General features: G+C 44.5%; 3 protein-coding genes across 7 annotated transcripts in view; 1 reads left to right on the forward strand and 2 right to left on the reverse strand.

Annotated features, from left to right (window-relative positions):
- The window catches only part of LOC135091415 (RIB43A-like with coiled-coils protein 1), a 4,766-nt gene extending 1,223 nt beyond the window's left edge, over nt 1–3,543 (forward strand). Inside the window, exons 4-9 of the mRNA XM_063989056.1 lie at nt 333–458; nt 1,096–1,210; nt 1,462–1,616; nt 2,140–2,212; nt 2,598–2,704; nt 3,040–3,543. Of these exons, the coding sequence (XP_063845126.1) occupies nt 333–458; nt 1,096–1,210; nt 1,462–1,616; nt 2,140–2,212; nt 2,598–2,704; nt 3,040–3,181 (718 nt within the window). The 3' untranslated portion in view covers nt 3,182–3,543. The remainder of the gene's footprint in view (nt 1–332; nt 459–1,095; nt 1,211–1,461; nt 1,617–2,139; nt 2,213–2,597; nt 2,705–3,039) is intronic.
- LOC135091413 (four-jointed box protein 1-like) lies at nt 3,539–11,098 on the reverse strand. 4 transcript variants are annotated; one of them, XM_063989051.1, is made up of 6 exons: nt 10,225–10,403; nt 6,467–6,908; nt 6,032–6,316; nt 5,469–5,669; nt 4,797–5,088; nt 3,539–4,308 (listed from the first exon to the last, which is right to left on the reverse strand). In XM_063989051.1, the coding sequence occupies exons 2-6, from the start codon at nt 6,835–6,837 to the stop codon at nt 3,910–3,912; spliced, it is 1,548 nt and encodes a 515-aa protein (XP_063845121.1). In that variant the 5' UTR covers nt 6,838–6,908; nt 10,225–10,403; the 3' UTR covers nt 3,539–3,909. The 4 variants fall into 4 exon arrangements, with proteins under 4 accessions (XP_063845121.1, XP_063845120.1, XP_063845119.1 ...); XM_063989050.1 differs by lacking the exon at nt 10,225–10,403 and adding an exon at nt 10,966–11,098 and having other exon boundaries at nt 6,032–6,908; XM_063989049.1 differs by having other exon boundaries at nt 6,032–6,905; nt 10,225–10,400.
- Nucleotides 11,099–12,391: 1,293 nt separating this feature from the next.
- The window catches only part of LOC135091418 (roundabout homolog 2-like), a 198,661-nt gene continuing 186,052 nt past the window's right edge, over nt 12,392–25,000 (reverse strand). Inside the window, exons 16-19 of one of the 2 annotated variants that reach the window (XM_063989058.1) lie at nt 21,737–22,008; nt 20,559–20,723; nt 18,968–19,138; nt 12,392–17,910 (exon numbers count right to left, since the gene is read on the reverse strand). In XM_063989058.1, the coding sequence (XP_063845128.1) occupies nt 17,245–17,910; nt 18,968–19,138; nt 20,559–20,723; nt 21,737–22,008 (1,274 nt within the window). In that variant the 3' untranslated portion in view covers nt 12,392–17,244. The remainder of the gene's footprint in view (nt 17,911–18,967; nt 19,139–20,558; nt 20,724–21,736; nt 22,009–25,000) is intronic. The other variant, XM_063989059.1, reaches the window with a different exon arrangement.

The following is a 25,000-nucleotide window of genomic DNA, read 5'->3' on the forward strand; positions in this document are numbered from 1 at the left end:
ATAATAACTTCAAATCAAGCCTGTGAGAACCATTCAAGACAGAACGACGAATCACTTAAGAGAACAGTTTGTAATATCCACGGAACACGGACAGAGACCTTATCCCTTCTCTACAAGGCTTTATTGGGCTGAATAGAAGAGTAATTACAGGAACAGCGGCGAGTTTCATCTGAAGGGTTGGGTGGAGGGTTGCGCAAGAGCTAATCTTCGGAACGGTATTGAGTGAATCAGCTTCGAAATAGAGTTGGAACGTAATGATAATAATTGAATGAACTACCTTAACATATGACACAGTTCCCTTTCTCATCTCTGAATCCTTCCATGCTCTACAGATTCGAGGGAGAGGACCTAGGCAGGAATGAGCGTGTGAAAGCGCAGCAAGAGCAGGCGAAGGAGTGGTTGGAGCAGCAGAGACGCGAGCAACAGTACAGAGAGCAGCAGGAGAAAAAGGAGGAGAGGTAAGGAAGGTTGAAAGAGAGGGAGAGGATATTAGTAAGAAAAGAAGGAGAAGGAAAATGAAAATATCTCTGAAAACATTAGTATATTCAATTAGAGCCTGGTAAACTGTCACTCGAATCATGGAAACATCATTGAAACACTGCTAACTTCCACTAGAGACTGTTTGAAGTAACTGAGGTGACTCGCAGAAGCTTTTAAGAATACGACTCCTCACCGTGGAGCATAACGTCACATCCACACACTAGTTCATGTGGAAAATAGCATCACATGGGAAAATAACATAATTTATTCACACACTATTTAACGTGAAAAATAGTATCGTTTATGTGGAAAATAGCATTACTTATCAAAACAGCATCAGTAATAAAAGCAACATCACTGATCCACACACGAGTTCATGTAGAAAATAACATCGTTTATGCATCACTTATTCACACACTAGGCGCCAATGTGACTACGATGTTGCGGTACCATAAATCAAACAAAAAAAAAAATCACACCGTCAATATGGAAAATAACATCACTTATCAAAACAACATCATTTATCCACACACTCGCTGGGTTCATGAGTTCTGTAGGTTGAGGGTGGAGAGGAACTGTACTTGATGATCTAAGGGTCTCTTTTCCTGCTGTAAGGCGGCGCCAGCTGGAGTGTGCCGAGGCGGCGGAGCAGGCGAGGCAGCTGGCGCAGGCCGAGGAGCAGTGCCGCCTTGCCGAGCAGCTGGCACTCCAACGCTACAACCTGGCACTGGTGACTATCATTGCTGCCACGACTACTGATGTTCCTACTGCTACTTCTACTACTACTACTACTGATATGATGCTGCTGCTGCTGCTGCTACTACTACTACTACTACTACTACTATTACTGATACTAGTAATAATGCGTCTATTGTTGCCATTACTACTACTTCTACTACTACTACTACTACTACTACTACTACTACTACTACTAATAATAATAACAACGATAACAAGAATCATAATCGTGCCTAACTTCAGAGTGAGGAAAGGAAAGCTGCGCAGTGGGAGGAAAGACTTGCGCGGCGTGAGGCTGAGGATCAGGAAGTGCGCAACGCAGTCTTGGGAGCCTTCCTGACAGAGCAACCCACAGTGGCGCGCAGCTCGCTAGGACCCCACAGGATAATCCCCCACAGGTAACATGTGTAGAAGGAACAAGTGAAGTTTATAGAGCTAATGTGCATGTACATACAGTGGCGGTTGTAAGTTGTTTGCTTCGTCGCCATGATGAATCGTAACCAGCTCAGGTTCGAAGGTTTGAACAGTAGTGCGTCGTGAAGAGAGGAGTGCGAGGTGCCAAGGACCGGGGAGGTGATGGTAGGGGAAATGACGAGTGAAGGGACAAGTGACTGACGGGTAGGGAAATGAAGTACTGTAATGATTGGTTGATTGACTGATTGACCAACGAACTAACTAGCTGACTAATTGGCTAACTGACTGACTGACTAACCGACTGACTAATTACTCGATTGACTGACCAACTAACTAACGTAACCAAAACAACCAGTTAAGTAAAGTGACATTTTACGTAGGGTTAGGTTAGGTTAGGTTAAATTAGGTAAGGTTAAGTTAGGTTAGGTTAGGGTAGGCGAGATTACATAAGGTTAGGTGAGATTAGGTAAGAACAGGGACAGGTAATAACGCTTCTGCTTGCTACAGGTGGAAGGGTATGAGTGAGGCTGAGAGGCGGCACATCCTGGAGGTCAGGGAACGGCAGGTGGAGGAGAAAAAGGTGAGTCTGTTGCTGAGTGGGGAGGAAAAGAAGGCGAGTTTATTAATGACTGGGAAGATAAATTACCCCACACACACACACACACTCTCTCTCTCTCTCTCTCTCTCTCTCTCTCTCTCTCTCGATGAATGACTTCGTGCTAAGAACAAAGCAGCAGCAGCAGGAGGAGGAGGAGGAGGAGGAAGAGGAGGAAGGGGGAGGAGGAGACAAAGAAAAAAAATGTAAGCAGCATTTTATTTTCTCTCTTCTCCTATGAACAACAGAAGCAAAAGGAGAAAACGTAGGAAGAGAAGAAGAAGAAGAAGGAGGAGGAGGAGGAGGAGGAGGAAAAAAATGTAATTATAAGAATACATGACTACTTCAAATCTTCCTTCCTTCCCCACAGCGGCAGAAGGAGCAGGAGCGGCGGGAGGAGGCGGCGTGGGCAGTGATGGCCAAGCAGACAGACAAGGCGGCGCTGCTGTCACTTCACCAGGAGCACACCAACGCCAGGTAGACCTTAGTGGTGCCTCCCGTCACTTCACCTGTCACTTCACCTGTCTTGTCATGTTATCTGTCATTTCATTTGTTTTGTAACTTAATTTGTCTTGTCACTTCAGTTGTTAGGTTAGGTTACATTGCTTTGGGCTAGGTTAAGTAATGCTATGTTAGGTTAAGTTACGTTAGGTCAGATTACGTTAGATTAGGTTACGATAGATTAGGTTACGTTAGATTAGATTAGGCTACGTTAGGTTAGGTTACGTTAGATTAGATTAGGTTAGGTTAACTCAACATAACCACCAACGTACCTGACGGAGGAGGTAACAAGGCCATCACTGCATCTTCAGGCGTCGCGAGGAGCAGCTGGCGGCCACCAACACCCGCCTGGCAACGGAGCAGCGCGACAACAGGGCAGCCTCCGCCAAGCTCGCCGCGCCGCCCCTCCCCTCCCTTGACTTCTACAGGAAATTTGGCATGCACCCCAGATAGGTGGAGAGGTGGAGAGGTGGACTGCTGTCTTGGTGTGTTTAGTGTTTCCTTATTTCTTATTTCCTTTGTCAATGAGTCTTCTTTTCTTTCCTTTTTTTTTTTTTCTCGTCCGAGTTTTATTAATGTTTTTTTTATTATTGTTGTTATATTTTTTCTACTACTACTACTACTACTACTACTACCACTACCACCACTAACTACTATTACTACTTTTTTTTTCTAATTTCTGCGTTCATAGTTTTTTTTTTCCCTTTTTTTTTTGTGTGTGTGTATTTGACCGTATCTTCTACGGCAGGATGCTACATGTACTGGTTCGGTTTCCATGGCAACACTCAAGGCTTACAAATATAAATCGTGTATCACTTGATTTTCTTTATTATTCAACAAACCATTCAATTAACATTTTTTTTTTTTGGTCATCAACAATTACAAATATATAAAAATGTTCCAACAATAACAATATTAACAACCACCACCACCAGCACCATCACCTGTATTAGACGCGTATTCTGAACCACTTAGCTCTCTCACCACGACTGTTTTCAAAGGCCACAGCGATAATAAACCGGGTTTTCAAGATTGTTTCTCCTTTTAATACTATAGAAATCTTGTTACTCCGTCACTTGAACCGTAAAAAAACACCCTTTAAAAGCCCGCGTCACTTCAAACAGACCTTTTTGAACGTAGTGGAAGAGGTGCTGCAAGGAAATGTTTTAAAATATGACTTTCTACGTTACCAAGCTCCCACGCCGTTTAACACCCACACCCGCCGTTACAGCCTTTCTCGCGCACTCTCCCACCCACGCCCGCACTTCCTGCAGGCGATTTGAGAGGCGGCTGAGGAAGGGCTGGTGGCGGAGAGGATCAGGGAGGAGGTACAGAAGCGGCTCATTCTCCCTCGCGAACTCCACCAGCAGCTCATGGGGTTTAGGATGGGCGGCGAGTCCTAAAACTGCTCCTAACGTGGTCCTCCTGAAGAGACACATGGAGCGCAGGAGTTTTTGGTGGAAAGATGCGAACCGTGTGGCCTGCGTCGGGTCCCCGTTACCATAGAGAACAGAATACCCGTCCACCAGCCCCGACTCGTTATCCAGCAGCCAAAGTCCTCCCGTGGCTCTGTTCAGCACCTTCAGGAGGGAAAGAGGTGTGGGGGGAGGGAAGGAGGTGGAGACAGTAGAGAGAAGGGTAAGGAATGGAGGGAATTAGGGAGGGTTGTGATGGGAGAAGGGTCGGGATGAGTGAGGCAAAATGGGAGTGGAGGGAAGGGAAGGGATGGGAGATAAAAAGAGAGGAAAGAAGAGAAGGGATGAGGAGAGAGAGAGAGAGAGAGAGAGAGAGAGAGAGAGAGAGAGAGAGAGAGAGAGAGAGAGAAAATGATGGGGAAAGAAAGCGAGAGACGAGAATGGGGTTATAAACGAAGAGGTGAAAAGAGAAGTGATGAATGAGTAAGGATGAAAGAAATGGAAATTGAAAGGAAGGAAAAGGAAAGAAAAAAAAAAGTTAAATACGTAACAAAAAAAAAGTAGAAAATTCAAACACGTTCAGAACAATACAAACAACAACAACAACAACAACATAACCCCACTCTCTCCCACCGCCTGCACCACGCCCTCACCAGGTTATGCACAGTCCCCGCCAGCACCTCGGGCCGCCCCTCTCCCTCAGCGGCATCCATCATGTAGGCGACACGGTCATAGTTTGCTGTTAGGAAGTCAAACAGCAGCAGGTCACTCCACTGCAGAAGGCGCACCAACTCGCCCTCCGACACGTCCCTTAGTTGTGGGTGATGTGAGCGTCCTTCATCGCCTCCTTCAGTACCTCCGTCAGTGCCCCAGGTCTCCTCAGTAGCCATCCCCAGTGTTGTGTTAGTGGCGAGGGCGTGGTGCAGGCTGGCTGGCATGTAGTCCCTAGGGAAAGAGTAGGGAGTTATGCTTTTTTATGTAGTAAGATGAAGAAATGAGGAAGTCGAGAAGGGGATCAGGGAGACAGCGGTGGAAAGATGAAGAAACTATTGAGACTGAGAAGACAAGGAAGAAGATCGAATAATGGATTAGGATGGATGGATAAAGAAACTATAAAAAAGTTTGAGAAGAGAATCGAGTCATTGGACAGAAAACGGGGAAATAAGTAAAAGAAAAAGATGATGGATGATAATGATGATGAAGAAACTAAAAAAAAAAAAAGAGAAGAAAAGAAAAAAGAAAAGAAAAGAAAACGATAATGATGATGACAGGCCAACACAAAGACCCATCGTCGCCTTCCCGCCATAACACACAAACGCACTCACCGCACCAGGTCAGGCAGCCACGGGGTGAGGACCACCACGGGGGCGGCACCCCAGCCCGCACGCTCCATCTGCGGCGCCGCGGCGGTCCAGCGGGGATGGTCTGGCCGGGCGAGGGTGGCGGGAGGCACTCGGCTGATCTGCAGAAGCCGCGCCAGGTAGAAACTGAGCACTTCCCCGAGCAGCAGGTGGTCATCGGGGTACCTGTGGAGAGGGATGCCTGGATCACCACCACCACCTGCACTGCCTTCTTCACCAGGCACACCAGACACCATCATCCTGCACCAAACATCTTCACCAGGCACACCAAACACCACCTCTTGCACCAAACATATTCTCCACATACCAAACAACACTTTTTGCACCAAACATCTTCACCACACCAAACACACCTTCCTGCACCAAACACCCTCCTCACCACACAGCAGAATAAGTGGTCAAGTCATTCACGCACCAGGTAATGGCAAACAAGTACAGTGTCATCGTGTGGTGCAGTATTACCATGACTTATCACGCCACGTCCTCCCTGCACCCTGTACTACGCACCAGCCTCCACGCACCCTCACCTGTACCGGGCGCACGCTGCCACGCCGCCGGAAAACCTCACCCACTGGTTCTTGGGACGGCCGCAGCGCTCCCAGCTTGGGTCCCGCAGCTCCGTCACCTTCCGGGACCTGAGCTGCCACAGGAGGCGCCCCACGTCCTCGTCACTCATGCCGGGGTCCTTCAGCCTCGCCTCTACGTCCGGCGAGAACATGACCCCTTCCCGCACCACCTCCAGGCCCGAGCGACCCACCAGGCGGAGCGGCGGTAGCGGCAGCTGAGCCCACGACGGCCGCACCACCGGCGTCCTGAAGGTTGTGGACTCGTGTTCCTGCGGCGCCTGCTCTCCCACACCCTCTCCCGCTCCCGCATCGCCCGCTCCCGCACCGCCACCTGCACCATCGTCTTTGATTGAGAAGTCAAAGAAACTCATGTCAAACTCAGGGTTGTACTCGTACTCCTGCTCGTCCTCCTCGTAGTCCTCGCTCATCACCAGCTCCTCGTCGTCCTCCTCGTCTTCGTACTCGTCCAGGGCACTGTCGCTATTGTAGCTGTCGTCCATCCCGAACAGCTGCCCCTCGTCCTCCGCTGTCCTCTCGCCGCGGCCCAGCTGTATCCTGGGGGACGCGGGGGCCGCCTGCAGCAGCACGAAGGCCACGAGGCACAGCAGCAGCACCGCCAAGACACACACGGCCAGGCTGACGAGGCGCTGCAGGCGGTACACGGGCCACGACTGCGGCAGGTAGCACCGGGAGGGAGTGGTCGCAGGGCCCCGCCACCCCCTCCACATGGCGGGGCGTATGGGGGGGTACTCAGCGGCGGCCAGCATGAGGGGAGGCCCTAGGAGCGGCTCATGGCAGCCCGGTGTGTCTGGCGTGTGTCAGCCACCGCCTGCTCCTGCTGGAGAGAGAGAGAGAGAGAGAGAGAGAGAGAGAGAGAGAGAGAGAGAGAGAGAGAGAGAGAGAGAGAGAGAGAGAGAGATGCTTGTTACTTTGAAGATTTGTCTCCCAAGCTTAGATTGTAGATATTGTACTTCTACTACTATTGCTGCTGCTGCTGCTGCTACTACTACTACTGCTACTACTGATGCTGCTGCTGGTACTACTAATACTGATGCACTCTTATTACATAATTTATCATGATCATTATTATTGTTATTAGTAGCAGTAGTAACAATAACAGTAGTCTTAGTAGCAGCAGGAATAATAGTAATACATTTCTAGGTCAATGAGGTACAAGTGCACATGAACCCCCTTCCTCCTTCACCCCCCACTCCCTAGCATCTGCCCCCCCCCTCTCATCCTGCGGCCTGAGCATCGTTGATCATCACTCACTCGTCACCCAACAACCCGCCTTTCACCTTCAATACGGCACATTTTCCCTCCACATCAGCTAACAGTGTGACAAAAGGCCCCTCAGACACAACCAACACAATGACATGATGACTGGCAGCTATATTCGGTAAGACTCTTGGTATGGTTGACTGGCAGCTCTTTATTATGCAACGTTGTTATCTCGTTTGGACTGTAGTTTAAAAGGCAAGAGATGCTTTGCCAGGATCATAATTCTGAAACACTTCTGCCCCGCACCTCCTTCACAATAATCAAAAGTCTCTAGTTGAAGTTACAAGGGTTTTTAATGTTTTATTTTTTTACGGTTCTACAGACAAATTAACAAGATTTTTACATTATTAACAGAAGAGACAGTCTTGAGAACCAAAATAATCATCTGTGGCCTTTGAAAATAGCGTTTTTCTCATTCATAATACAAAATCCTTCCCACACCATCACCAGAATCACGAAAACACTCTTGAAAACGCCAACATCTTCCATTAGAGCTTGCTGAAAGCAGAAATGAGACACCAAAACGTTTCAGAAGGCAGTCTCGGAGTTTCGTGTCTGGCCGTAACTGGTTCACTCCGCCCAGTCGCTGCCCAAGGTCCGAGGGGAGAGGTACGCTCGTGTCCTGCTTGTCTGTTTCCGCCCCCTCCCGTTCCCATCCTTTACTAGTCCCTGTTTGTGTGTTTGGTGTTTACTATTGCAATCGAGTCTTCTGGGAGGAGCTTGCAAGGTTGTGTTATGGGAGTAATAGACAACAAAGAATTAAATTGCCACAGGACCTTAAATTGATTACTTTTAAATTCCAGTGGATGTCAGTGAAGCTTTCTGAAGAATTTTGGCGATCCTACTGATGGTTCAACAGGCTTTAATCGAAGTTCCGGGGCTTTCTAGGATGTTTTGATGATTCTAGACAGCTTAACAAGATCAAGTTGAAGTTACTGGGGTTTGCAAGGATGTTTTCATGTGTAGCGATAGTTAAGGGGAGTCGTTATGATAGTTACGTGGTAGAGTAGTTAGATTTACGGTAGTAGTTAGATTAAAAACATGGTTAGGTAATTATTATGTAGCAGTTAGACAGTTATTACATTTAGCTAGATAATTACTTGTAAACCATTATTACACGAGTAGTTAGACGATAGATACATGGTAGTTAGATGATAGTTACTTGGTAGTTCATGATAAAATGGTAGTTAACAATTACATGGGAGACGATAGATACCTGGTAGTTATATTGTTAGGTGGTAGTTAGATGATAGTTACCTGGTAGTTAATGATATAGCTATGTGTTTAGAAGCCTTTTATGTGATAATGACGTGTGGTAATTAGCTGCCTGAATTACAAAGTTATCATCTAAGGACTTAAAAGTACTAGATTTTTTTTTTTTTTTTTTTTTTTTTTTTTAAGGGAGTGGAAATGTAGGAGTTCAAGAAGCTGATGATTCAAGTGTCAAAACATCACAGGAAGCCGCTGCTGCTACCGTAACTCCAGTTGTGGCCTCGTGATTGTTTATTTGTTAATTTTCAGTTTCACCCAGCTAGCGATTTTCTGATGTGCCTTTTTTTTTTTTTTTCTGGTGATACATGTAGGGAATTTAGATTTTCTACTTCTTTTTCGTCATAACTGTCCGGTTTTTTAGTTTACTTTTTTTTTTTTTCTTACTCGCGTCCTGTCTTCCTGCGGTCTGAAATGTATACGAACTTTTAACGGGCTCAATGCAAGTTTTTTTTTTTTTTCATGTAAGAGGGTCTTTGGTTAAGGACATTTATATAAGAGGGTATCAGGGACTAAGGGCAACACAAAATGGGAGGGGAAAAAGGCGTACTGAAGGCGCCGCTAAAGAGGACAGATCGACAACAGATCCAAAATTAAATAAAGTGTCTTGAAACCTCCCTCTTGAAGCAGGCAGGGAGTTCCAGAGTTCACCAGGGAAAGGGATGAACGGTTGAGAAACCTGGTTAGCTCTTGCATTTGGGAGGTGGACAGAACAGATGTGATAGAAAGTAGAAAAGTCTTGCGCAACGATGCCGCAGGAGGAGGAAAGGCATGCAGTTGGCAAGGTCAGGGTTTGCAAGGGTGTTTTCGGGGTTCCAGAGATAATTTAACAAGGGTTCTGTAGGGGAAAATATACATCTAACAGGATAATAAAGGAAATTGTAAGGTTTCAAGTATGTTTACGAGGTTCTAAACAGGAAATTTGCATCTAATAAGGTAAAAAACTAAATAACTAAGTCCGAAGTATGTTTTCATGGTTCTATTGATAGTTTAATAAGCAACATATATAAGAAAAGCATGTAATGACAACAGTATTAAACACTCAATAGACTAGTCATCTTTGTGAAATACAAGACACGTATAATTAGTATGTAGAAGACAGATAGCTGGACGGATACAGATAATGCACGGGTAACAGTAATTATCAAGAGAATGTAAAACATAGTTATAATAGTCATGTGAGCCACATCAATCCACAAACTCGATTGAGAAAGTGACCAATAGGTATCATTCCCCTCCACACGGATAGATAGATGGATAGATACATAAAGATAGGTAGGTAAATGGATGGATGAATGGATAGATAGGTAGGTAAATGGGTGAATGAATAGATAGGTAAGTAGATAGGTAAATAGATGAATGAATAGATAGATAGGTATGTAGGTAGATGGATAGATAGACGGATGGATAAATAAAACATAGACAGCCAGATAGATCAATAAGTAGATACTAACTATAAATTAGAATACAACACACACACACACACACACACACACACACACACACACACACACAACCAACCACAACACAAGCCAAACCGTGCGCCAGACCCAAACACGCCCATTTCCAGCCCTCCCTCCACCGCACACCGCCCCACACCTCACCTCACTGGCCACTCTGCACCGCTGGCTAGGGTATCACAACACTACAACACTACACAAGAGTCAGACAACGCGAGGCCGAGTTAGAAATTGTAGAGAAACGAAGAATACTCCCCACCCGTAGGAAGGAGAGGAAGTTACTGAAGGGCGGAGCATGTGTTGAGGGAAGGAGGGACTGGCCGCTGGCTGGGGGTCCCTTCTGTCTCCCGCTCTCTTTAGTTTTCGCTCACTCTCGTCTTGCCACTCCCGTCTTTCTGCCCTGTCTGGTTTGTGGGTGTTACTTTGATTGTTTTCTTGTTACTTTTGATGTTTATGCACTACTACTACTGTGTGTGTGTGTGTGTGAGGTAAGCATTTAGTCAGTTACTGCAGATAAGTTAATCAGTAAGGCAATTAGTCAAAGTAGAAAGATGCATTATCTGTCTGTTTATTATCCTGTGTATGTATGTATGTATCTGTTCATTTATCTGTCATTTGGGTATCTGTCTATCTGTCTATCTATTTGTGTATATTTGTCTATCCATCTTTCTGTCTATCCGTCTTTGTCTATCCGTCCGTATGTTTGTATTAGTGTCTGTCCGTCGGTCTATGAACGTCTAATCGTCTGCCTATCTCTTCGCCTGTGTCTGTCTGTCTGTCTGTCTGTCTGTCCCCCTCACCTTTGCTGCAAACGCTTCGATGACAAAGGTCAATAGTTAAAATGAACGAACTATACCACAGTACCGCACAGTACCGGACACGTACCACCACACACCACCACAATCACCTCGCCGCGTCACTCATGCACAGCCCCCTGCCACACATGAAGGCAGGGCAAAGTAACACCAACTCGTAACATTAATAATAACTGCCCCTGCCAGTAACACTGTGACGCACAGGATGAGACTGAGCGAAACATTTTGGCGCAGGACGAGATGAGAGAGAGAGAGAGAGAGAGAGAGAGAGAGAGAGAGAGAGAGAGAGAGAGACCGCCACCGGATATCTGCCAGCTCTAGGAAAATTTAATTGTTATCGTTCACACACATACCACCACCCCCACCCAACCACCCACCCTCTTTCTCTCTCTCTCTCTCTCTCTCTCTCTCTCTCTCTCTCTCTCTCTCTGTATTGACCTCAGGAAATTAACGCACTTTTCCCCCTCTCATTTTCCCTTCACAATAATTTGAACCCCCCCTTTCTCTCTCTCTCTCTCTCTCTCTCTCTCTCTCTCTCTCTCTCTCTCTCTCTCTCTCTCTCTCTCTCTCTGAGGTGCAATTAAACATTTTGTTTCTGTACCGATTATCTTATTTTTTACTTTATTTTATTTTATTTTTTTATACTTTACCTCATTCCACTATTTTATTTTATTTTTTTATACTTTACCTCATTTCATTCGTTGATAAACTTTTCTTTGTAAATCTTACAACCTGAAATGAAAGATGTCAGTAGGGCGCCTTCAAACGTTTTCTGCCGTAAACATTTGTAAGCACTGTGACAATAAACTTACGAACACATGAAAAAAGATGAGCTGATGGAGAGGAATGGTAGATGGGTAGACATAGGTAGGCATATTATACACAGAGACTACTGCTATGTGTAGGCCTACTGGCTTCTTGCAACATTTTTTTTTTTTTTTTGTCTTTAATCCTTTCACTGCTGTTTGACACATTTACTTAGTTACCGACCACTCTGAGACATCTTTTGTTCTACAGCCACCTCCAAATATTGCACCACCTAGAAATTGCAAAATACATTATTTTTATCGCCCTTTTTGTGCTGTAATGCACATTGTAACTTTTCTTTTTCTGCCCCTCTGTTCAGGGAAGCAGTGCCTTTCAAATACTGGAGGAAATGTTTTTCTTCCTTGTGCACTGAGACAAAATTGCCTAGTGTGACCTGTAGGGAATACTGTGGCAGTGTTGTTCTAATAGTAGTAAACAGTCTTGGCTCATCAAAAATCTCTTGGGTTTTGATCACTACTGGCCTGGCTGCTGTACTGGTCCTCACATATGTTTGATCCCAGGAGAGAACAGTTCTTGTGGCAGGTTTATCCCACCTTCAGATCAGTGTTTAGGTGTGTTGAGGTTCCAAGGCAGGGCAGCACACAGCCTTAGTTAGTGTTGTGGTGATGGTGGGCACTCTGTCCCCCTCACACCAATTATCCAGAAAGGCAATCCAATACAAACAGGGCAATCTTTGGTATCTTTTAATTCTCATTTACAAATATGTAAAAATGTACATAATATACATTATTTACAAATGAAACTGCTATATTTACAAATCAAATGTGAAGGGAAGGTGCTGCCCCCCGGTGTGTGGGGGGCGGCAGCACCAACACTGCTTGGCTGCAGCAGTGGCGGCACAGGGAAAGGAAAGCAAACGCTGAATTCCTTACCGCCGATCACGTAACACAAAGTAACACAGAAAATAACACGGGGAAATAACCAGAACTGTAGCACATGACAAAAGTATCATAAAGGCAGTAGCTATCCATGGCAACCTTCAGATAAAACAAGCAAACTCAAACCAGGAGTTACTAAGAAACACAAGCGACGCAGCAAAACACCAACACAAACACAACGCAACATTACCATATGTACAGCTGCCAATGCTGGCACTTCAAGAGTGGTACATGTGTTTATGGCTTACAAAATTGAGTATTCATTCAGTGGTTACAGATACGAGGCCTTTAGAAAGTACAAAACTCCTCCTACCCATTAATTTCTACCTTCCTTGTTACACACACTGGAAGATGAGTATTTGTGATCATTCAGTCCTCTGTCAAATCCTCCAAAAGGGACACTTGATACTCCGGCACACATTCCAGAACACTTCACTCTCTCATCAGGACTGCTTTCAAAGGCCACACATGGTCAGTCAGGTTCTCATGGGTGTTTTGTTTCCCAGTGGTGATGCACAATCCTTCTATCACTAAACTCAGGAAAACACTCTTGAAAACCTCAAATTCCATTGCAGTCTGTCAAGTGTCCAAGATGACACAGTGAAATGTTGGAGAGCGTGACCCTTTATTTCTTAAACAGATGCTACAAGGAACCAGTTGGTAGCTAGTGTTAATCATAACAATAATAAATAGAAGTGAATATATCGGTTAACCTTATTGTCTTGGGCGTGGCGAGGGAGACCCAGTCCGTCCCTCGCTCAGCTACAGACTCCTTACATTATAGCAATGCCCCACGCCATGCCACCATGCCATGCCACGCCAGACACACACATACACACGCATGGTGCATTCTGTACGCTTAGGTTAGGTTAGTATATAATCATTGAGATATGACATGGAAGAGTAAGAAGAGAATCCAGTGATATGTGTGTCCCGTTTAGATGGGAGCCCAGTGGTGCAACACACACACACACACACACACACACACACACACACACACACACACACACACACACACACACACACACACACACACACAAAGATACATGATACTAAGGAAGTACAGAAAAGTACAAAAATACAGAGAGCAGCAGCAAAAATGAGGAACAAGTCTTAAAGGTTTAAAATGTGAAGGAAGAATAGATAAGTCAAAGGTGCTGAATCTGAATGAAAGATGAAAAAGTGAAGTTGTGATTGTGATGTAGAAATGTGTCAGGAAAAGGGAAAAGACAGATGTAGAAGACTTGTTAACCAGGAGACCCAATGTGGAGAGGATACAACAGCAAACTTAACAATGCAAGGGAAGATAATGTGCAGATATAATTAACAAATAGAGCAATAGGTCAGAGAAATTAATTACCAGAGGAGGTGGTGTGTGCAAACAATACACATACATAAATATAAAGAGAAACATGATGAAGTTGTAACAGAAAAAAAGGGAGATAACCTTGAATCAATCCTGCAGAAATGCAAATAAATGATATATGCACACATGCATATGTACACACACACACACACACACACACACACACACACACACACACACACACAATCCAGGGCCAGGGTTAGGTATGGCACTGCCTTGCCCTCTCAGCAGCATCACAATAATGTCCCAGCACACCACAGCAAAGCAAGACACAGCCGCCTCTGCACCACAAACAAAAAGCAGCCTACAAAAACATCCTCAAAAAGAAACCAGCAAAATATTTCTCTGCCTTGAACTTCTGGGTGAGCCGCACTCCACTCCTGACACGACTGACTCAAAGACTTCCACACGAAAGATGCGAGTATTCTGGGATATCACAATGGGATATGTGGCTTGCGATGCTCGGCTCGGCTCGGCTCAGAACGGACTCATCGCACTGTCATAGTCATTAGCAAAACTTTAGCACCTCACTCTACATACAAAGCTTGAAACACAACAAAGGGAGTATTTTTTCCAATACAAGAGTTAAATATAATGTAATGAATATAACTAAACATAAAAGAGCTTAAATGTTAATCAGAATATTGAACCAGACCTCCACAAAGTGTGGTACAATAATGCAACACATCTGAACTGAGTATTAAACAAAAATCATACAATACTTAGTTACAAAATCAGAATATTAAGCAAAATGAGAAATACAGTGCTTGATTACAAACATCTGAATATTACAACAAAACAAAATATATAAATAAATAAAATGCACTAAAATAAAAAAAATAAAGCAATATAATGAAAATTAATAATATTCAAGTAAATTGATAAAATTAACATAACTGCATTTTATCCAATAATATAATCAACCAAAGAACACCACCAGATTTCTCATCACTGAACAAACTGCATAATTAACCAAAATCATTTAGTGATTAATTTGGCAAGTCTCTTTTTGTACAAAAAAACTCTACATGAAAAATAAACTAAGGTCTTTCTGAACACAAATTCTTCCACACAACAAAAGCAATGCACACAGAAAGGTCTGAGGAGTGACTCGTGCCCCACTTCCTCCTTGATATGTGTCGTGGGAACCAAGATTATGATTAACACGGTCATGGACACTTGCATCAAACCTGAATTAATTAATAGCAAGACACTTTCACCTGTGACTTAACAGTTTAAATGAGACACTTTAAGCCTCCACTCTGCATAATGAGAGACTTTTAGCTGTAACTTAACTGAAATACGTTTAGCCTTCACTCAACTCAGCTTAATGAGATATCAACAAGTGACACTGACAATAGATACACTTGAACAGACTAAGAGGACATTACTCTAAGATATGTCCATTAGGTACAGAGTGAGCCAGTTGTGTGCTGTGGGGCAAGTGTTCCCGGGCCTTGTGTTCACGCCGTGCCAAGTAAACTTGCGGCGTGTTCTGTTGCCTTGGGAAGTGGTGTCAGGGTGTTGTCACTCTGGCAGATTACATTTTGATAAACAGACTGAAGTGAACATTGAAATTAAGATTCTAACTCGCATTCTTCACCACCTTCACATCCAGCACTCCTACAGTGCGGGGTATTTCTAAATTAAATATAACGCTACTTGATAATCTCTTAACTAATGTGAGAGATATGGTCAAGTAATGTCAGATTTAAAATATTTAAATTCCCTTCACTGTTGGGGTATGGATGATCAATGATGGGAAATGTGGGTTAGAATCACAAAGATACTGAGGTGAATGCATCAAGCAGCACAGGTGGCATGACAAAGCGTGCTGCAGCCAGCCCTCCCTGTGGCCTGGTCACCTGGTGGCCTGGGAACACCACACAGGTGCTCGCCTCACCAACACACACCTGGTCCCTTGTCGTACAGATACAAGGCAAGGCCGTCTGATGCTACGTCCTCTAGCATGCCGCGACACACAGACACACGGCACACACACATGCACACACATTGTTCTGAGGCCACAGATGCAGTCTCCCGCGCCGGGTGGGGCGAGCAGCGGCCAGGAAGACACCCTCGGCTGGACCAACACAGAGACTCCCCTCGGGAAGTTACTATGTATATTGAGAGACGGCGCTACGGTAGACACTTGCTATCACCACAGAAACATCTCAGACAAGCCTCAAAGCGACTATTTAGGTGTATATATATATTTATATATATATATGTATAGGATAGTATGTATATCAATATACTAGAAAGTCCACTACACTGTAGCGGTTCTCACAATGAAATTAGATAACGAAGAACAGGTTTTCTCTTCTATGTATGAGGTAAAAGAATGTGTAGTTATTTCTTGTCTCCAGTTTACTACAATAGGTATTTAATTCCTTTGCCTCTTGACAAGCAACACTAGTGCCACTGCCAGCCATGTGCTGCCAGCTTAGCCTCACTGGTTTGTAACTTTGCAATCACAGCAGGTTTGGAAACTCTGGTTTAAGAGAATCAAGACAGGTCACCTCATCCATTTTTTTTTTTCACATTTTCACTGCTAGATTTCTGAGATTTTTCTTTCCTTATAACTAGACTAGATTATAGTTAGCTTTGATCACCATTACATAATAAAGTAACAAAGGTACCTGATATGTGTACCTGGTGGCTACCTGTGACACACACTACACAAGGTGAACATTGTAATGAATGCACCAACAGCCTCTAGGAAGTACCTCTTGCACCCTTCATGGGGACTGGAAGAAGGTACACACATCTCTCACTCAATCACACACACACACACACACACACACACACACACACACACACACACTCCACTCTGCATTCTCAAATACTTTTCATCACAAATTCCAGGAGCCACTGAGATGATTATTCAGCTTTTCAAAGGCGTCTCTTCTGATTGACGATGCAGAATTCTCATTAAGCAACCACTCCAATCCTGAGAACACCACTGACAGCCTCCAATAACTCCCACTGCAGCCTTTTGGTGGTTGTGATAAGATGCTGAAATGTTTGAGAAATGCCATCCCCATACAAGCACACAAACACACACACACTTAAAGAATACACAAGAGAATGCCACAAATTTGACAGTAGTATTGGTCTGATGCGGACTTAGTCACTATATCATCCACCACCACCACCACCACCACCACCACTCATACCCTAGCCTTGGTTATACACATTTTGCGGCCTTCACCTTCCCTCTAGCCCACAGAGAGCAGACCGTGGCTGAGAAGAATCCATGCGCGGCCCCAGCAGGTTACCGCGGGAGGGGCTGTGGCTGGGTGTGGTGGTTGAGTGAGGGCGGGCTGGTGAGGGAGTCATGGTGCAACTGTAAGTTCTGCTTCATGCTGTGCTCCTTGATGCCGTTGAGCTGCCTGGCATGGTGTGGGAGGCTGCCATGCTGGTAGGTGCCCTTCTGTGCCGCCAGGAGAGGGTTTGTGGCATCGGCGGCAAACATCTTGTCCCCCATCTTGCCGTAGAAGGCCGAGGTGGACTCATACATGGCACTGTTGTCGGTGTAGATGTTCCCGTCATTGTAGGTGCCGTCACTCTCCTCCACCTCATCAATGGGCCCCTGGTACACTGAGCCACCCCCGTACATATCTGGCAGGCGGCCAGGGCTGTAGTCGCGGGCCAGGCGGGGTGCTCCGGGGGCCCCCATCATGCGGGACCCACTCAGCCCCTGCAGCCCTTGGAGACCCACGCCGACAGACCCCAGGGAGTCGCCAGAGTCCTTGCGCAGGGGAGGCGTTGCTGGGATGATGAGGTCACTGGGGGGAGGCGGGAGGTCATCGCCACTGCTGCCGCCGCCGCTGCCGCTGCCGCCCAACACATCAAAGTCACCAGTGTTGAGGCCTCGTTTCGGCACAGAAGGAGACGCCTTCCTCTTGTTGAGCTGGCGGGGCAGCGAGCCGGTGGTGATCTGTGGGGGAAGGAAATGGGTGATGATCTCTTTTTGGGGACTTACTGAGGCAAATATATTCTCCTCCTCCTCTTGTTTCATAAGACTTGTATGATGGATAGAGAGAATTGGTGTTAATCTTTTTTGGGGATTTGGAGCTAACTACCATCATCTCTGGTTTCACAGGACTTGTAGGATCAATAAAGAGAATTGGTGTTAATCTTTTCTTTTAGACTTTAAGAGGCAACCATCTCCTCCTCCTCCTTCTCTTGTTTTAGACAGCATGCAAAATTAGTGGCTAGAAAGGTGTCTAAGAGGGAAAATGCTCTTTTTAACCCAAGGAGGATGCTCTTTTTAATCTGTCACCATTCAGCCTATTACAGCCAAGGTCATCTTCTCCAATCTATGGCTCTCCTGTCACTGCCTCCTGCTGCCCAATGCCATGCCCTGTGCTGATGTTCCCACACCCACCCTGCCAGCTACTCTAACACCACCATCACCAAGTCTACTCCTAGCCAGTTTCAGTTTAATAATCTTTTCCCTTGGCTAGCTCCAGTTTAATCATAATTTTCTAACCCCCTAAAAACAGATTCAACTCTTGGTTAGCTTCAGTTTAATAGTTCTCTCCCAATACCCAAAAATAGATTGAACTTGGCTGGCTCCAGCTTAATCACTCTCCCTCAAGTCCTAAGGGATAACACAATAAGGGTGATGTAGATGAGATCCTTAGGGTTAGCAATCAGAATAGAACAAAAATAAGAGAGGATCTGGTGATGGATTGAAGTGCCCTGAGGGATATAACAAAGGTGATGTAGCCTTGAGTCTGTAATGAACATTAGGTTAAAGCTTTAATCTCCTTAGAATAGGACAAGAAGAGAAGATCCGCTGAGGTATTGAAGTGCCTTGAGGGATATAACAAAGGTGACTTAGCTTTGAATCTCTAATGAATGTCAATATTAAAGCTTTAATCCTCTCTCATGGGGCTTATTATGCATCCCTTGTACATTCTTCAGGGCAGTTCATGCATGTCTCCTGAACCGCAGTGTGAGGGACAGCAGCGACCAACAGGGGACCTGACCTGTCTTGCCAGCGCGCGGTTGACCATGGGTGACTGGTGCCTCCACTGGGCCTGGGAGGTGGGGGGTGCTGGGTGCTGCTGGTGGTGGTCAGGTGGGGGGTGCTCAGGGAGGGGCGGGGGGTTGTGCTGCTCCCAGGGGGGGATGTACCCACGCTGCACCACAGGGTGGGGCTGTTGGGGGCGGGACAGCAGGTGAGACCAGGTGGTGGTGGTGGACACAACATGCAACACTCACACCGACACTCACAGTTTGTTTACATTTATAAATCATCCTTGTAAATAAACTGCCCAAATAATTTTCTAACAATTTTTTTCTTCTAGTCTCAGTTGCTGATGCCTCTAAATTTTGGCTCACCTTTTTCTGCCTTTAGTATGATAATGAAATGTAGAAAAATTACTGAGGCAGTTTGTTTGTGAAGGTGATGAAACTCCTGCCTACATCTTACTCATGAACAAACAGTAGTAAGCAAAATACTGTGTTTGTTAAATTACATATGTGCTTCCCCACTTATAAAATAATGTCTATCTTTAAGCCTATTCTATCAGTTATAATTGATAAATTGTTTTTTCTGTTCTTTCTAAAGTGTTTTTGAGCTGAAGAATAAAGATTTCAAGAAGGAACACATCAAGAAAATTTGAGGATTAACATAATGCTTAGAGTAACTTAGAAATTAGACCTTCCTGAAAAATCCACAAATAAAAAAAAAATTGTAAATGCATCAGTATGATCTAGTAATAGTTGGTTAGTTTTATCATGTTAGACAGTGATAAGAGTGACTTGGCTTGGCATGGAGGGGGAAGGCAGCTGTGGTCAGTCTGGCATGAGGTGCGGTAGCAGCAGCCTGGCAGTGCATGCAGCGAGTGACCAAGGCTGGCGTGCTTAATGCTTTGTTTTCTCATAGGCACTGATTTCCAAGGCCACAGGGATGATCAGCTGGGTTCTCATGTTTTTTCCCATTAATGATGCATGATTCTTAGTTATAGCTCTTGAAAACCATAACTTTCACTAGAGAATGTCAAATGGTTACTAGAATCATAAAAAAACTCTAATAACTTCAACTGTCTGTCCAACTATTGCTGGAATCATGAAAACACCCATGAACGTCAAAATTCTCACCCATGAAAATCTCAACTCCTTTTTTCCTTCCTCTCCTTCTTCCAACCTCATCCTTGTCCTCCTCTCCTCCAATCTTGTCCTCCTCTTCCTCCTTCCCCTCAACTCCCACCACCTTCCACCTCTTTCCTCTTCACTAACTCTACCCACCTCCTCCCCTGTCCATCCAAGCTCCCTTCTCAAATTGCAGTAGCTAATTCCAGTCTGTTATATTCCATGCATTTGTTAAGCTTACTACAACACAGCCTACAGGAAAATGAGTTAAGTGGAGTGACTGGTGAAAAATTAGTTATGGGAGGAACACAACAGGTGACAAATGAATTATGGGAGGAATGCAACAGGTGACAAATGAGTTATTGGAGGAATACAAGAACTGAAAAATGAATTATGGCAGAAATACAAACTAGTTATGCAAGGAACACAACAGTTAAAAATTAAGTAATGCGAGGAATGCCACTGCCAATAAGCGCTGCAAACCTGCTTAGCGTTGAGTGCAGGGGAGAGTGCGGGCTTGTACAGCTGTTGCTTCTTAAGAGTGCAATACACCACCAGGTTGTCATCAGGCTGTGAGTGAGTGACGGCAGTGTTGTCCCCATACATGCTTCCCCCATACACTGGGATGTTGGGCTCCACCTTCTCGCCCTGTTAGGTTAGGTTAGGTTAGGTATGCGTAGTGCAGTAAGGAGTGTAGGGTAACTGTAGGTTAGGTTTAAGATAGGCTTATGTGGTGCAATAAGTAAGGAACGAAGGGAAAGTTTATGCATCTAAGCAGGAAGAAAGTTAGAAAATCAATTATGGATGCTTTTTTGAGTTCAATGTTAACTTATCTTTTTTTCTTTCATACAAGTTAAAAGTGCATGTAAGCAGGAAGAAAGTTAGAAGTTATTCACTAAGTTTTTTTTTTTTTTTTAGATGAATTCTAAATTTAACTTGTAAGAGGAAAACAAAAAAAATCTATAGAAACTCTGGTAATTCTACACTTCATTCTTAAACTGCCTCTTTCTTATTTTGCCTCATTTCTGAAAGTTACTGAATGGTCAAGGTGTTTTTTAACCATGAGTGAATTATGAATGTACTGAATTCAGCGCTCTCTCTGTTGTAGACCAAGAATTGACAAAAAACAAATCCTTCCTCAATCACTTTCATTTGACTATAAAAAAAAAAAGAAGAAAAAAAAAAAAAGGGAAAAAAAAAAAAACTACATCCTCTATCCTGACTCAAGAAAAGCATAAACTCCATCCTCCACATCCTTTCCTCAACTTCCCTGATTCCCAGCTTACCAGAAAAACAACTTTATCCTCAACTTCTGACTCAGTAAATTGACTTCATCCTCTAATCCTGACAAAAAAAAAAAATAAATAAATAAAATAAAATAAATAAATAAATAAAAAAAAAAAAAAAAATACAAAATAAAAAACTTTTCCTATACTCATGACAAAACAAAAATAAATATAAATAAATGAATAAATAAATAAATAAAATAAAATGAAAAAACAGCTTCAACTAAATCCTCTACTTCTGAAATTAACTATCCTCAACACCCATCCTTAAAACCTCCCCTAATTTATCCCAACAACAACAACAACAACAAAATAGATAAATAAAAACAAAAATAAATAAACAAACTCCACTCTCATCCTTCTCCTCTGACTCACATTCCTGGAGCGAAGGATGTTGGTAGTAGCATAGGCGACAGGAGTGCCTGGGGGTGCCTGCTGCAGTGCCTGGTGGGGCTGTGGCATGAGGGGGGCACCGGGGCCGTCCACCTCTGCATAGTCAGCTGGCATGGCGTTCAGATTGAGTAGTTTCTCTGGGGTGGTGTCGTTCTTGTCATCAGTGTTGGCGGAGGAGGAACCCCACGGCCCTCGCTCGATCCACAGTCCACCCGTCATTGTTCCGTTCACTCCCCTGCCGTCCATCTTGTAGCCTGTGAGAGAGGGAGAGTGTGAGCAAACAGTATAGTTTGGGAGAGGTGGAAAGAGAGTGTGGAGCTTAAAAATTGAAAAACTCCAAATAATTTCCACTGGAATCTCTTAAATTACCACTCGAATCATGAAAACATTCTTTAAAACTCCACTAACTTCCACTGCAACCCTTAAAACTACCACTCAAATCACGAAAAACACACACAAAAAAAAAAAAAAAGAAAAAAAGATAACTTACACTGGAACTTCTTAAAACTACAAACTGAATCATGAAAACAGTTTTAACAATTAAAAACCCCAATAACTTTCACTAGAACCCTTAAAACCATCACTCGAATCATTAAAAACACTCTTGAAAACCCACTAGAGCCTGCAAGAAGTCAAGAGGAGAGGAACACCTGGCAATATGTACAAGGAACTCTGGAGCTGAAGGAGGGATGTGCAGGGGACAGGGTACAACAACACACCCAAACCTTTCAAAACAGCACACCACTCACATCTTGGACAGGAACACACATTTTTTTAACCTCCCCTTTTTTCTTATCCTCTTTCACAACACCATTAGACCTTCTTACTCCCTGAAGCAGCTTGGACTTAACTTTTCCTCCTCCTCCTCTTTTCACCTCAGCTTTTTAATGGACCTATGATCTGTCTCCTCCTTTTTTCTTTCTCTTTCTCCTCCTCCTCCTTTTCTTCATTCTTTTTCTCCTCCTCCTTTTCCTTTCCTTCATTCTTTTACTACTCCTCCTTTTCCTTGTCCCCTCCTTCTCTTCTTCCTTCTTTTTTTCTTCCTCCTCCTTTCTTTTCCCTATCTTTAAACAGACCTATGATCCTCTTCCTCCTCCTCCTCCTCCTTCTCTTCTTCCTTTTCCTCCTTTTCCCTCTTAACAAACCTATAGTCTATCCTCCTCCTCCTCTCTTTGCTCTCCTCCTCACCCTTACCACCTCTTCTTCCTTCTCTGATTTTTTTAACAAACCCATACCCTGCCCTTCTCATCCTCCTCCTCCTGCTGGTGGTGATGGTGGTGATGGTAGTGGTGGTGGTGGACCAGACAGCCTCACCCAGCCACCCAGCAGGGCCCCGGCAGCAGTGAGGTAATGTGGCCAGGGACTCGGGAGAAATTAAAGTAAGGCAAAGGTCCCCCTGACGTGGTTACAACCTGCCCCTTGCTGGGAGCTGAGCCACCTCCACCACTGCCACCACTCACTACCACCATCGCCACCACCACTGCCTGTCAATGAACTGCACAGACACTCAGAGAAACAGACAGACAGAGAGCCACATCCATTAGACAGACAGACAGATACAGTAATATGTATTTATTAGACACAGCCACACTCATTATTACTGAAAGTTTACACACACACACACAGTAAGCCAGACACTCATAATTAAGCCAGAGAGAGAGAGAGAGAGAGAGAGAGAGAGAGAGAGAGAGAGAGAGAGAGAGAGAGAGAGAGAGAGAGAGAGAGAGAGAGAGAGAGAGAGAGAGAGAGAGAGAGAGAGATACACAACTTGTCAAATCAAACTGAACAAACCATTCATTTCTCTCTCTCTCTCTCTCTCTCTCTCTCTCTCTCTCTCTCTTTCTCCCCCTCCCCAGACAGTCAGTTGGGGACTAAAAATTTTGGGAAAAAGATGAAAAAAAGGGAAAAAGGAAAAAGAGGGCAATGAAAAGGGGAAATTAGGAGTAAGAGGATTACCTGTATGAAGTTTTTCCTTTTCCTTTTTCCTTTTCTTTTTTTTTAGTTATCAAAAAGTTTCTATAGGTCTTAATCTCTCTCTCTCTCTCTCTCTCTCTCTCTCTCTCTCTCTCTCTCTCTCTCTCTCTCTCTCTCTCTCTCTCTCTCTCATTGTCTTAGTCTTTGTCTCTTCCTCCTCCTCTTTCTCTTTTCCTCTCCTCCCTCCTCCTCCTCCTTTCTCTTCTTTTCATCTTCCTATTGTCCCTTTCCCTTCCTTCATCCTCCTCTCCTCTTTCTTCCTCTTCTCTTCATCTCCTTCCTCCCCCTTCTCTTCACCCTCCTGCTGTCCTTCTCTTCCTCCTTTCATCATCCTCCTCCTCTTTTTATCTCCTTCCTTCCCTTCATCCTTTTGTTGTCCTCCTCTTCCTCCTCCTCCTCCAAGAGCCTTCGAAGACTCCATATTGTAATGTCCTCCTCCTCCTCCTCCTCCTCCTCTTTCAGACTGAGAGGGAAGACATTGAGGGAAAACGGTTAGTCCCCCCTCTCTCTCTCTCTCTCTCTCTCTCTCTCTCTCTCTCTCTCTCTCTCCCTCTCTCTCTCTCTGCCCTGGAGGGAGTTGGTCAATTGGATTAGCATTTCTTCACTTCTCTCTCTCTCCTCCCTTTTTTTCCCCTCTCCCTCTCTTTCCCTTCTTTCCTTGTTACTTACTTCATTCTCCCTTCTGCTGATACGAGGAGGAGGAGGAGGAGGAGGAGGAGGAGGAATAAAGAGATGAACTGCATTAGGAAGAGGAGTAGGAAGAAAAAGAAAAGAGAGAGAGAGAGAGAGAGAGAGAGAGAGAGAGAGAGAGAGAGAGAGAGAGAGAGAGAGAGAGAGAGAGAGAGAGAGAGAGAGAGAGAGAAATTCCCTGGTGGAGGAGAGAAGATGGCTCCCCTCCTCCCATTTCTCCCCTCTTCTTCCTCCTCTCCCCTCTCTTCCTCCCTCCCCAAATTTATGATACTTTTCCCCTCTCTTCTAATCGATACATTAAAACCAAGGCACGATTCCCTCCCCTCGATTTCCCTTAATTTCCCCATTACCCCTTAAATTTTCCCTTAGCCATTACCAACCCTTACCCTTAAGTCTGAAAATTTGAAACACTTCCCTCAATTTCCCTTAGCTCTTAAAATCTTCCCCTTATATTAAATCTGCCTTTATAACCTCCCTTAATTTCCCTTACCCCTTAAATCTTTCCCTTATCCACTGTCACCTTTTACCATCACTTCTATAAGCTTTCCCTTAGATCCCTTAATTTAAATTTTTCCCTTAACT

Source organism: Scylla paramamosain, chromosome 37, assembly GCF_035594125.1.
Source record: "Scylla paramamosain isolate STU-SP2022 chromosome 37, ASM3559412v1, whole genome shotgun sequence".
NCBI classification, from domain to species: Eukaryota; Metazoa; Arthropoda; class Malacostraca; order Decapoda; family Portunidae; genus Scylla; species Scylla paramamosain.